General features: G+C 46.5%; 1 protein-coding gene across 4 annotated transcripts in view; it reads left to right on the forward strand.

The window, feature by feature from the left end:
- LOC139538884 (coiled-coil domain-containing protein 141-like) overlaps nt 1-13,971 on the forward strand; it is a 66,034-nt gene that overhangs the window by 13,205 nt on the left and 38,858 nt on the right. For 3 of the 4 annotated variants that reach the window (XM_071341411.1, XM_071341410.1, XM_071341409.1), the window contains exons 3-4: nt 11,473-11,664; nt 13,472-13,580. In XM_071341411.1, the coding sequence (XP_071197512.1) occupies nt 11,560-11,664; nt 13,472-13,580 (214 nt within the window). In that variant the 5' untranslated portion in view covers nt 11,473-11,559. Of the gene's footprint in view, nt 1-11,472; nt 11,665-11,698; nt 11,939-13,471; nt 13,581-13,971 lie in introns of those variants that run through there. The other variant, XM_071341412.1, reaches the window with a different exon arrangement.

Here is a 13,971-nt window from a genome sequence, read left to right on the forward strand (position 1 = left end):
TTGAGGAGTTGCAGAGATTACCCCAAAAAATAATAAGAAAATATGTACATTCTCTGCCTCATTCTCGTTGTAGTATTTCTTCTTCATTCCTATAACTAATATAACAGCTCAGGTGATGTATAAATACACTGTTCTATTATTAATATGTCACAATTTTGACATTATGTCAACATATAACTACACTATTCCTGTCACGTCCTGACCATAGCCTTTATTTTCTATGGTAGAGTAGGTCAGGGCGTGACTAGGGATTTAGTCTAGTTTATATTTTCTATGTGGGGTTCTAGTTTGTTTTTTCTATGTTGGTGTTTTGGTATGATTCCCAATTAGAGGCAGCTGGCTATCATTGTCTCTGATTGGGGATCATACTTAAGTAGCATTTTTCCACCTGTGTGTTATGGGATATTGTTTGGAGTTAGTGCACTTTGCACCTCTGTAGTCACGGTTTGTTCCTTTATTGTTTTGTCTTTGCTATAGTTTCACTTCTTTAATAAATTATGTGGAACTCTACATTCGCTGCGCCTTGGTCCATCTACAAACGAACGTGACAATTCTATTATTGATATGTCACTATTTTGACATTATGTCAACATATAACTACACTATTCTATTATTGATATGTCACAATTTGACACATATTCTAATGAGACCATGGTGGGCCATGAGGATGAGCTACCCAATGATAATATTAGTTATATAATGTCACTTATTATTTAAGCGAAAAACTCAACAGAAGGGGGCGGCAGAGCAAACAGAGCGAGGCGGGTAGAAAGGACGGGACAGGCAGAGCAGTGACTGTACGCTAGTAGGATAGTAAATTTCTCCAATCATATTTGCTGATAGCGATGTTGTGGCTAGAGTGAAATGCTTTCTGTGGCACACATCAGAGTCAAATACTTTCTGTAGAACAAACTTCATGAACATCCAAGATGGCGTAGCAGTCGGACGTGTGTTTGTTTTGTCCTGTGTAAATAGTCCTCGTATTTTTCGTATACATTTCGTATATATTTTAATTTCACTTTCCATCTAGGAACTGAATATACATTCCTACATTCCGCCTCACCCAATGTGGTACGGACCTGCTATTTTTTATACTTTAGAACCGTAACCCCAATCAGAAGCTAGCCAGATAACTAGCTAGTAGTCAGTTAGCCACTGCTGCGGTCTTCACCCTTAACTCGGACACAGCCAGCTTCAGCTCGGGCCAATACCTGCCAGTCTGCAAGCGCGATATCAACCCAGAGCATATAGGACTGCTTTTTCTCTACCACATCACCGGATTCCTGACGCAAGCTCTGGACAATTACACCGTATCATCACAGCTAGCTAGCTGCAACCGAGTGGCTACTACTGGCTAACACCTCTGTCCCGAAGCAAGCACCAGTTAGCCTTGAGCTAGCCTCGAGCTAGGCCCATCTGCCGGCTAGCCGAAGAGGTCTACCAGCGAATTCTTGGGCTACAATACCTCTTTTGCCAATTGGACTGGACCTTTTTTTGCCGACACAGAGCCCTGCCAATCCATCACAACTGGTCTAAATCAGCTACAAGCTAATTTAGCCATTTTTTGCCGCTGCTAGCAGCTTTTTACCTTCTGCACAGACACCAGCCCTGTTATTAGCCTGGATATTACTCACCAATTTACCAGCATCGGACTGTCTCTCGACAACAACGCCGGATTCCTGCCGTAATCCCTGAGCCACTACTTCTGATCCTCACAGCTAGCTTGCAGCTAGCGCGGCTAGCGCCACTGCCACGCAGCTAGCACCAGTTAGCAAACACAATTCTACAATTCACAACCTCTCTTTCGCCATCGCCATCCGGCTTGGATTCTCTGTCGACACGACCACGTCTGAGCAGACCCCCTCCGTCTGAGCAGACCACCCCCCGGGCTACTAACTTTAAACGCCGCGTGCTAGTTTAGTGGAGGCCTCCCTGCTCCATCTACGGCTGCCCCCTGGACACTATGATCACTTGGCTACATAGCTGATGCCTGCTTGACTGTCCATTAATTCACGGTACTCCATTCTGTTTATTTGTGTTTTATCTGTCGGCTCTGTGCTTTAACTCAGGATCTGTGTGTAGTTAATCCGACCCTCTCTGCCTAGTCGTCGCCATTTTTACCTGTTGTTGCTGTGTTAGACTAGCACCCTGTTATTGCTGCTGTTATCTTACCTGTTGTTTTAGCTAGCTCTCCCAATCAAGACCTGCAATCACTTTATGCCTTATTGTATGTCTCTCTCAAATATCAATATGCCTTGCATACTGTTGTTCAGGCTAGTTATCATTATCATTGTTTTGGTTTGCAATGGACCCCGTAGTTCCACTCTCCGTACCTCTGATACCTCCTTTGTCCCACCCCCCACACATGCGGTGACCTCACCCATTGAGACCAGCATGTCCAGAGATACAACCTCTCTTATCATCACCCAGTGCCTGGGCTTGCCTCCGCTGTACCCGTGCCCCACCATACCCCTGTCTGCACATTATGCCCAGAATCTATTCTACCACGCCCATAAATCTGCTCCTTTTATTCTTTGTCCCCAACGCTCTAGGCGACCAGTTTTGATAGCCTTTAGCCGCACCCTCATCCTACTACTCCTCTGTTCCTCGGGTGATGTGGAGGTAAACCCAGGCCCTGCATGTCCCCAGTCACCCTCATTTGTTGACTTCTGTGATCGAAAAAGCCTTGGCCTCATGCATGTCAACATCAGAAGCCTCCTCCCTAAGTTTGCCTTACTCACCGCTTTAGCACACTCTGCCAACCCTGATGTCCTTGCCGTGTCCGAATCCTGGCTTAGGAAGGCCACCAAAAATTCTGGGATTTCCATACCCAACTATAACACTTTCCGTCAAGATAGAACTGCCAAAGGGGGAGGAGTTGCAATCTACTGCAGAGATAGCCTGCAAAGTTCTGTCATACTTTCCAGGTCTATGCCCAAACAGTTCGAACTTCTAATTTTAAAAATTAATCTCTCCAGAAATAAGTCTCTCACTGTTGCCGCCTGCTACCGACCCCCCTCAGCTCCCAGCTGTGCCCTGGACACCATCTGTGAATTGATCGCTCCCCATCTAGCTTCAGAGTTTGTTCTGTTAGGTGACCTAAACTGGGATATGCTTAACACCCCGGCAGTCCTACAATCCAAGCTTGATGCCCTCAATCTCACACAAATCATCAAGGAACCCACCAGGTACAACCCTAAATCCGTAAACATGGGCACCCTAATAGACATTATCCTGACCAACCTGCCCTCCAAATACACCTCTGCTGTCTTCAATCAAGATCTCAGCGATCACTGCCTCATTGCCTGTATCCGCCACGGGTCCGCGGTCAAACGACCACCCCTCATCACTGTCAAACGCTCCCTAAAACACTTCTGCGAGCAGGCCTTTCTAATCGACCTGGCCCGGGTACCCTGGAAGGATATTGACCTCATCCCGTCAGTTGAGGATGCCTGGTCATTCTTTAAATGTTACTTCCTCACCATAATAGACAAGCATGCTCCGTTCAAAAAATGCAGAACCAAGAACAGATATAGCCCTTGGTTCACTCCAGACCTGACTGCCCTCGACCAGCACAAAAACATCCTGTGGCGAACTGCAATAGCATCGAAGAGCCCCCGCGATATGCAACTGTTCAGGGAAGTCAGGAACCAATACACGCAGTCAGTCAGGAAAGCAAAGGCCAGCTTTTTCAAGCAGAAATTTGCATCCTGTAGCTCTAACTCCAAAAAGTTCTGGGATACTGTAAGGTCCATGGAGAACAAGAGCACCTCCTCCCAGCTGCCCACTGCACTGAGGCTAGGTAACACGGTCACCACCGATAAATCCATGATAATCGAAGACTTCAACAAGCATTTCTCAATGGCTGGCCATGCCTTCCTCCTGGCGACTCCAACCTTGGCCAACAGCCCCGCCCCCCCCGCTGCTACTCGCCCAAGCCTCCCCAGCTTCTCCTTTACCCAAATCCAGATAGCAGATGTTCTGAAAGAGCTGGAAAACCTGGACCCATACAAATCAGCTGGGCTTGACAATCTGGACCCCCTATTTCTGAAACTGTCCGCCGCCATTGTCGCACCCCCTATCACCAGCCTGTTCAACCTCTCCTTCGTAACATCTGAGATCCCCAAGGATTGGAAAGCTGCCGCGGTCATCCCCCTCTTCAAAGGGGGAGACACCCTGGACCCAAACTGTTACAGACCTATATCCATCCTGCCCTGCCTATCTAAGGTCTTCGAAAGCCAAGTCAACAAACAGATCACTGACCATCTCGAATCCCACCGTACCTTCTCCGCTGTGCAATCCGGTTTCCGAGCCGGTCATGGGTGCACCTCAGCCACGCTCAAGGTACTAAACGATATCATAACCGCCATCAATAAAAGACATTACTGTGCAGCCGTCTTCATCGACCTGGCCAAGGCTTTCGACTCTGTCAATCACCATATTCTTATCGGCAGACTCAGTAGCCTCGGTTTTTCTAATGACTGCCTTGCCTGGTTCACCAACTACTTTGCAGACAGAGTTCAGTGTGTCAAATCGGAGGGCATGTTGTCCGGTCCTCTGGCAGTCTCTATGGGGGTACCACAGGGTTCAATTCTCGGGCCGACTCTTTTCTCTGTATACATCAATGATGTTGCTCTTGCTGCGGGCGATTCCCTGATCCACCTCTACGCAGACGACACCATTCTATATACTTCCGGCCCTTCCTTGGACACTGTGCTATCTAACCTCCAAACGAGCTTCAATGCCATACAACACTCCTTCCGTGGCCTCCAACTGCTCTTAAACGCTAGTAAAACCAAATGCATGCTTTTCAACCGTTCGCTGCCTGCACCCGCACGCCCGACTAGCATCACCACCCTGGACGGTTCCGACCTAGAATATGTGGACATCTATAAGTACCTAGGTGTCTGGCTAGACTGCAAACTCTCCTTCCAGACTCATATCAAACATCTCCAATCCAAAATCAAAGCAAGAATCGGCTTTCTATTCCGCAACAAAGCCTCCTTCACTCACGCCGCCAAACTTACCCTAGTAAAACTGACTATCCTACCGATCCTCGACTTCGGCGATGTCATCTACAAAATAGCTTCCAATACTCTACTCAGCAAACTGGATGCAGTTTATCACAGTGCCATTCGTTTTGTTACTAAAGCACCTTATACGACCCACCACTGCGACCTGTATGCCCTAGTCGGCTGGCCCTCGCTACATGTTCGTCGTCAGACCCACTGGCTCCAGGTCATCTACAAGGCTATGCTAGGTAAAGTGCCGCCTTATCTCAGTTCACTGGTCACGATGGCTACACCCACCCGCAACACGCGCTCCAGCAGGTGTATCTCACTGATCATCCCTAAAGCCAAAACCTCATTTGGACGCCTTTCCTTCCAGTTCTCTGCTGCCTGCGACTGGAACGAATTGCAAAAATCTCTGAAGTTGGAGACTTTTATCTCCCTCAACAACTTTAAAAATCTGCTATCCGAGCAGCTAACCGATCGCTGCAGCTGTACATAGTCCATCTGTAAACTACCCACCCAATTTACCTACCTCACCCCCCATACTGCTTTTATTTATTTACTTTTCTGCTCTTTTGCACACCAGTATCTCTTCTTGCACATGATCATCTGATGATTTATCACTCCAGTGTTAATCTGCTAAATTGTAATTATTCGATTTATTGCCTACCTCATGCCTTTTGCACACATTGTATATAGATTATCTTTTTTTTCTACCATGTTATTGACTTGTTTATTGTTTACTCCATGTGTAACTCTGTGTTGTCTGTTCACACTGCTATGCTTTATCTTGGCCAGGTCGCAGTTGCAAATGAGAACTTGTTCTCAACTAGCCTACCTGGTTAAATAAAGGTGAAAAAAAAAAAAAAAAAAAAAAATGTCAGGATAGGCAACCGAAATGAATAATTATTGTATGTGTGTTATATTAAACATAGAGGAGGGAGTAAAATGTAGGCAATAAACATTTCAGAACAACTACGAGTCAAGTAAGACATGGGAGAGATGACACATTTTGGCAAAGAGATTTATTTATAGACTAATACACTTGAAGCAAATTGCCAAACCGAAAACTGCAGACATTACTAGGGCCTCCCCTGCCATCAAATCGACATATTTAATTAAATACTGCCTAACGTGATCAGAAATCTCAATTAGCAAGCAAGTCGCAGCAATGAAGAATTGAGTTTGTGCGCGTTCACGTGAGGGGGGGGGGGATTCTGGAAGGTGGGAGATTTTCGGCACAACACCGGCCTTGTTTGACTATATCTCGTTGAGACACCATCAATGCTTTTCTTGTCTCAGAGATGGAACATGAAACTACTTCAGTCACTTTCATTGCCTCGGTGGAAGGTGGAATGTTCATAGCAGCCGTTTCAACGTTGATTTATATTATTTTCACTCAAAGCTTTTTCCCCTAGCCTTGTTATAGACAATGGCTATTTAGATCCAGGCCATTCATTACTGTTGCCACCTACAGTCAGGAGTTAGTTATGTCTGAGTGCTGAGCATGTTACATTTTATTTTATACAAGTATGATATTATTGGCATAAGCATGTGAACAATTGATATTATTAATGTAAACGTTCCGGTAGCATAGCGGTTAAGAGCATTGGACCAGCAACCGGAATGTCGCTGGTTTCAATCCCCGAGCCGACTAGGTAGAACATCTGTCGATGTGCCCTTGAGCAAGGCACTTACCCCTAAGCTCCTGTAGGTAGCTCTGGATAAGAGCGTCTGCTAAATGAGTAAAATGTAATTTTCCATTAAGACATCAGAGTAACTACAGATTTAAACCCCTGAACAACCCCTCTAATTAAAGAGAGATTTTATCACAAAAACAATCCAAAAAAGATTTGCATCCAAATGCACCGTGTCCTTGGTGTAACGGCTGTCGCTCTCCTCATCCTCGGATGAGGTGAGGAGAGAAGGATCTTCAGACCAAAACGCAGCTTCAGGGAAATAAGCCATCTTTATTATAAATACGACGGCAACAAGAAACAAAACAAAACACTTTCAAAACTTACAAAATAACAAAACGACGTAGAACGAAACCTGAACATAAACTCACATCACTAAACGTAAACTTACGGACAGGAACGTTACATCAAAACACACGAACAGCCAAACAGCCCCGAAAGTGAAAATACATCGACAACGACGAAGACATCACTGGAGACAATCACCCACAAACAAACAGTGAGAATGCCCTACCTAAATATGACTCTTGATTAGAGGAAAACGCAAACCACCTGCCTCTAATCAAGAGCCATACCAGGCAAACCAAAACCAACATAGAAACGAATAACATAGACTGCCCACCCAAAACACATGCCCTGACCAAAAACACATAAAAACAACATAAAACAGGTCAGGACTGTTACAGTACCCCCCCCTCAAGATGCGCACGCCGGGCGCACAAGCACAAAGTCCAGGGGAGGGTCCGGGTGGGCAGTTGACCACGGTGGTGGTTCCGGCTCAGGACGCTGTCCCCATACCACCATAGTCACTCCCCTCTTCTGTCTACCCCTTCTAATGACCACCTTAACACTACCTTCCCCTAAATAAACAGCTAGCACCGGGACAAGGGGCAGCACCGGGACAAGGGGTAGCACCGGGACAAGGGGCAGCACCAGAACAAGGGGCAGCACCAGGATAAGGACCAGCACCGGAATAAGGGGCAGCACCGGGACAAGGGGCAGCACCGGGACAAGGGGCAGCACCGGGACAAGGGGCAACACCGGGACAAGGGGCAGCACCGGGACAAGGGGCAGCACCGGGACAAGGGGCAGATCCCGGCTGAAGGACTCTGGCAGGTCCTGTTTGGACGGCTCTGGCAGGTCCATGCAGGCTGACGGCTCTCGACGCTCATGGCAGACTGACGGCTCTCTACGCTCATGGCAGGCTGACGGCTCTCGACGCTCATGGCAGGCTGACGGCTCTCGACGCTCATGGCAGGCTGACGGCTCTCGACGCTCATGGCAGGCTGACGGCTCTCGACGCTCATGGCGCTCTGACGGCTCTGGCTGCTCATGGCTCACTGACGGCTCTGGCTGCTCATGGCTCACTGACGGCTCTGGCTGCTCATGGCTCACTGACGGCTCTGGCTGCTCATGGCTCGCTGACGGCTCTGGCTGCTCATGGCTCGCTGGCGGCTCTGGCAGATCCTGTCTGATTGGCGGCTCTGGCAGATCCTGTCTGGTTGGCGGCTCTGGCAGATCCTGTCTGGCGGACGGCTCTAGCGGCTCCTGTCTGGCGGACGGCTCTAGCGGCTCCTGTCTGGCGGACGGCTCTAGCGGCTCCTGTCTGGCGGACGGCTCTGCAGGCTCATGGCAGACGGGCGGCTTTGCAGGCTCATGGCAGACGGGCGGCTTTGCAGGCTCATTGCAGACGGATAGCTCAGACGGCGCTGGGGAGACGGATGGCTCAGATGGCGCTGGGGAGACGGATGGCTCAGATGGCGCTGGGTAGACGGATGGCTCAGATGGCGCTGGTGAGACGGATGGCTCAGATGGCGCTGGTGAGACGGATGGCTCTGGCCGGATAATGCGCACTGTAGACCTGGTGCGTGGTGCCGGAACTGGAGGCACCGGGCTAAGGACACGCACCTTCATACTAGTGCGGGGAGCAGGGACAGGGCACACTGGACTCTCAAAGCCCACTCTATACCTGGTGCGAGGTACCGGCACTGGTGACACCGGGCTGAGGGCAAGCACATCAGGATTAGTAGGGGGAGAAGAAACAGTGTGTACAGGGCTCTGGAGACGCACTGGTAGCTTAGTGCGTGGGGCCGGAACTGGAGGCACCGGGCTAGATACACGCACTACAGGGAGAGTGCGTGGAGGAGGAACAGGGCTCAGGATACGCACTGGTAGCCTAGTGCGTAGTGTAGACACTGTAGGTACTAGGCTGGGGCGGGGAGGTGGTGCCGGAAATACCGGACCGTGGAGGCGTACTGGCACTCTTGAGCATTGAGCTTGCCCAACCTTACCTGGTTGAATACTCCCGGTTGCCCGACCAGTGCGGGGAGGTGGAATAACCCGCACCGGGCTATGTAGGCGAACCGGGGAAACCATGCGTAAGGCAGGTGCCATGTATGCCGGCCCGAGGAGACGCACTGGAGACCAGACGCGTTGAGCCGGCCTCATGACACCTGGCTCAATACTCAATCTAGCCCTACCAGTGCGGGGAGGTGGAATAACCCGCACTGGGCTATGCACTCGTACAGGAGACACCGTGCGCTCTACTGCGTAACACGGCGCCTGCCCGTACTCCCGCTCTCCACGGTAAGCCTGGGAAGTGGGCGCAGGTCTCCTACCTGCCCTTGGCCCACTATCTCCTAGCCCCCCCCCAAGAAATTTTTGGGAATTACTCACGGGCTTTTTTGGCTTCCGTGCCAGACGCGTTCCCTCATAGCTCCGGTTCCTCTCCCAGGTAGCCTCTGCTCTCCTCAATGCCTCCACCTGTTCCCATGGGAGGCGATCCCTCCCAGCCAGGATCTCCTCCCAAGTGTAGCAACCCTTTCCATCCAAAACATCGTCCCATGTCCATTGCTCCTTTCTCTCCTGTCCCTTACTCCGTTTCGTTTTCCCTTGCCGCTTGGTCTTAGCGTGTTGGTGGGTGATTCTGTAACGGCTGTCGCTCTCCTCATCCTCGGATGAGGTGAGGAGAGAAGGATCTTCAGACCAAAACGCAGCTTCAGGGAAATAAGCCATCTTTATTATAAATACGACGGCAACAAGAAACAAAACAAAACACTTTCAAAACTTACAAAATAACAAAACGACGTAGAACGAAACCTGAACATAAACTCACATCACTAAACGTAAACTTACGGACAGGAACGTTACATCAAAACACACGAACAGCCAAACAGCCCCGAAAGTGAAAATACATCGACAACGACGAAGACATCACTGGAGACAATCACCCACAAACAAACAGTGAGAATGCCCTACCTAAATATGACTCTTGATTAGAGGAAAACGCAAACCACCTGCCTCTAATCAAGAGCCATACCAGGCAAACCAAAACCAACATAGAAACGAATAACATAGACTGCCCACCCAAAACACATGCCCTGACCAAAAACACATAAAAACAACATAAAACAGGTCAGGACTGTTACACTTGGTTTATCCACGGCTTTTAATTCAGCTTACTAGCAGCAATCACATAGCAAGGCTTTGAACATTTCAAATGTGTATCTTACAATAGTGCAATTGAACAAAATGTCAATGAATTGCTCCATTAACAATGTTGATTTACATGCAAGTATATGGTAATTTTATGTTTTTAAAACAACGTGTCCTCATCAGAGAATGTCAGTATTGTACTCAACGACCGTGTAATATACAGTGACCTCCAAAAGTATTGGGACAGTGACAATTTTAAAAATTGTTTTGGCTCTGTACTCCAGCGCTTTGGATTTGAATTGATACAATGACTATGAGGTGAACGTGCAGACAGACTTTTATTGTAACTGAAAATAGAATTTGTTTCTAAACACTTCTACATTAATGTGGATGCTACTATTATTACGGCTAGTCCTGAATGAATCATGAATAATGATGAGTGATAAAGTTACAGACGCACAAATGTCATACCCCAAAGACATGCTAACCCTCTCACCATTACAATAACAGGGGAGATTAGATTTTTTTTTGTGAGTATGATATTTATGCCTCTGTAAATGTATCATTCATCATTATTCATGATTCATTCAGAATTATCCGTAATCATGGTAGCATCCACATGAATTTAGAAGTGTTTAGAAGCATATTGTATTCAATAAAAGTGACTCCAAAGTGACACAATTCATGAATTTCCATTCATTTCTATTGGGCACAAAATAATCTGAAACACAATCAAAATAAACAGAAAATGTATCCAATAAATTTGTAGAGTCACAAGCTTGATGTAGTCATTGCATCCTATGAATATTGGACCAAATACTTAACTTTTTACTGATTTAGTACAGAAGTGAATTTGTTTCAAAATGTTTGGTCCCCTAAAATGTAGGGACAATACACAAAAAGTGCTATAATTTCTAAATGGTTCACCCGATATGGATTAAAATACCCTTAAATGAAAGCTGACAGTCTGCACATAATCATTGTATCATAAAATCCGAAGTGATGGGGTACAGAACCAAAACAACAAAAAATGTGTCACTGTCCCAATACTTTTGGAGCTCACTGTATGTACATATTGGTGCCAGCCTATTGTAAGGCAGTGTGCTAATAAGAATGTAGCCGGCAAAAAAAAACGGTCCATTTACAATGTTGATTTACATGCAAGTATATGGTAATGCAATTGTTTAAAATAAGGCAGTGCTCTAAACAGAATGCCTCCTCTGTGTCAGAAACATGAGTGTATATCCAAAAAAGGAGGCCTGTATAATGCAGAGAAGATACTTGAATGAACTAGGTACCGTATATTTTAGAGACTTTTCTCTTTCCAGAAACATGAGGCAGGCGTGTGGGCCTTGCTGGAGGAGGCAGACAGGACGGCAGAGGAGAAGGAAGATGAAGGGGAGGTGTATGAGGCCATGGCTGTCTCGCTGAGCGACGCCTGGAGAACCCTGATCTCACTGCTAGAGAAGCGCCGGTCGCTGCTACACCTGGCCTCAGAGTTCTTCGACAGGGCTCTCGAGGTAGGTAGGCTAACAGAAAGGAAATGTTCTAGCTACATAGACCATACATAGACCATACATAGACCCTGAGCTCACTGCTAGAGACGTGCTGGTCACTGCTACACCTGGCCTCAGAGTTCTTCGACAGGGCTCTCGAGGTAGGTAGGCTAACAGAAAGGAAATGTTCTAGCTACATAGACCATACATAGACCATACATAGACCCTGAGCTCACTGCTAGAGACGTGCTGGTCACTGCTACACCTGGCCTCAGAGTTCTTCGACAGGGCTCTCGAGGTAGGTAGGCTAACAGAAAGGAAATGTTCTAGCTACATAGACCATACATAGACCCTGAGCTCACTGCTAGAGACGTGCTGGTCACTGCTACACCTGGCCTCAAGAGTTCTTTGACGGGGCACTTGATGTATTGGCCAGGCTAATAAACAGACCGTTATAGCTACACTATAGCTACATAGAACACACATTCATGTACATGTAGGCTATGCCACAGGGGTTTTCATTGACTAAGCCTGTTACAAAGTGGAATTTCAACCAGTTCTGTGGATCTGAAATGGAAAGTTTGTTTTTCATTATTTTATTTTTTGGAGGAAAAATAAAATGGCATGATAGCTATCAACACAGAATCCAGTGTTGTTGTTTTGTTATTACTGTGTTGTTACAGTGCGTCTGTTTCCTCCTCTGAAGTTTGCTTCAAAAGACAAAAGAAAACAGCTCATTGTTTTATCAGCTTTGTTAGCATTTGTGTCTACGTACTGGAAAATAAAGATATATGTTTTTTTCCACTAGATAACATTGTAACTGAGAAGGGTCTGTTTGTACTGCAATTAGATATCAGGGGAATTTACTGCCAATGTGTCACAATGGTGCAGTTTCCATGCCATCAGTCCACAGACAGTGCCTCAGAACAAGAGCGTTGCGTTTTGTGATATTGTAGGCCTATGTGCTGTAATTTAACCAGGCTCTAACGGCTATCCACCCTGGGTGCTGCCACATAAAGCAGACACATTAGAGTTGGTGTGATGATTATGAAACATGATGAGCGGAAGTGTGAAAGATAAAGGAAGCAGATGGTTCCCCCTGGATAACCTCACTGTGGATGTGACTGAGAATTAAACAAATAGCAGAACTGTTTGTACTGTCTGTCCTTTTACATGTTTCATCACTGACCAAACAGTGTTCCTTTTTCAATGTTTTACTTCTTTATTAAATCTATTGTGAATGTACGAAGCCTTTGGAGATCTCCATGAATAAATGTGCAAACACAGAGCACATACTAGGATAAATTACACTGTTGTCTAACTATACAGATAGATTAATGCTGTCTTCCTCCACCTCCTTCACTTTTGTCTAACTATACAGATAGATTAATGCTGTCTTCCTCCAACTCCTTCACTTTTGTCTAACTATACAGATAGATTAATGCTGTCTTCCTCCAACTCCTTCACTTTTGTCTAACTATACAGATAGATTAATGCTGTCTTCCTCCACCTCCTTCAGGTTTGTCTAACTATACAGATAGATTAATACTGTCTTCCTCCACCTCCTTCAGGTTTGTCTAACTATACAGATAGATTAATGCTGTCTTCCTCCACCTCCTTCAGGTTTGTCTAACTATACAGATAGATTAATACTGTCTTCCTCCACCTCCTTCAGGTTTGTCTAACTATACAGATAGATTAATGCTGTCTTCCTCCACCTCCTTCAGGTTTGTCTAACTATACAGATAGATTCATGCTGTCTTCCTCCACCTCCTTCAGGTTTGTCTAACTATACAGATAGATTAATACTGTCTTCCTCCACCTCCTTCAGTTTGCTATCAGAATAGATGAGGCAGAAGAGTTCCAGAGCAGAGAGCAGGAGCTGGCAGATGCGGAGTGTCTGAAAGAACTGCTCATGAAACACAGTGTTATGAAGAGAGGTGGGTATTATGTTGATACACCTATAGTACAGCCTCCCTTGGAGAAATTCTGTATTTATTCCCTTTGGCAAATCCCCTTAGAGTAATGACTTCTGGGTCACTGTTCCAGATGTCTGGTAGATGATACACAACCTCAGTCTGATCCTGGCAGTCATTCAGTTCACCTCTGCCCTCCCTTGAGTGAATCATTCTCCTCTTAAAGTTCCTGAAATTAGATGATTTTACCCTTCCTTTCAGTCTCCAAGGCACTGAGATGTAATGAAGAGATAGATATCTGTCAGATGTGAGAATGAGTGGGCTTCATGTTATATCAACAGCACAATAAACTCAAAGCTAGCTGGTTGAGGCTGCTGAAGGAGAAAGGGACCATGATGTCATTTGACATCGTAAT

This window comes from Salvelinus alpinus, chromosome 14 (assembly GCF_045679555.1).
Source record: "Salvelinus alpinus chromosome 14, SLU_Salpinus.1, whole genome shotgun sequence".
NCBI classification, from domain to species: Eukaryota; Metazoa; Chordata; class Actinopteri; order Salmoniformes; family Salmonidae; genus Salvelinus; species Salvelinus alpinus.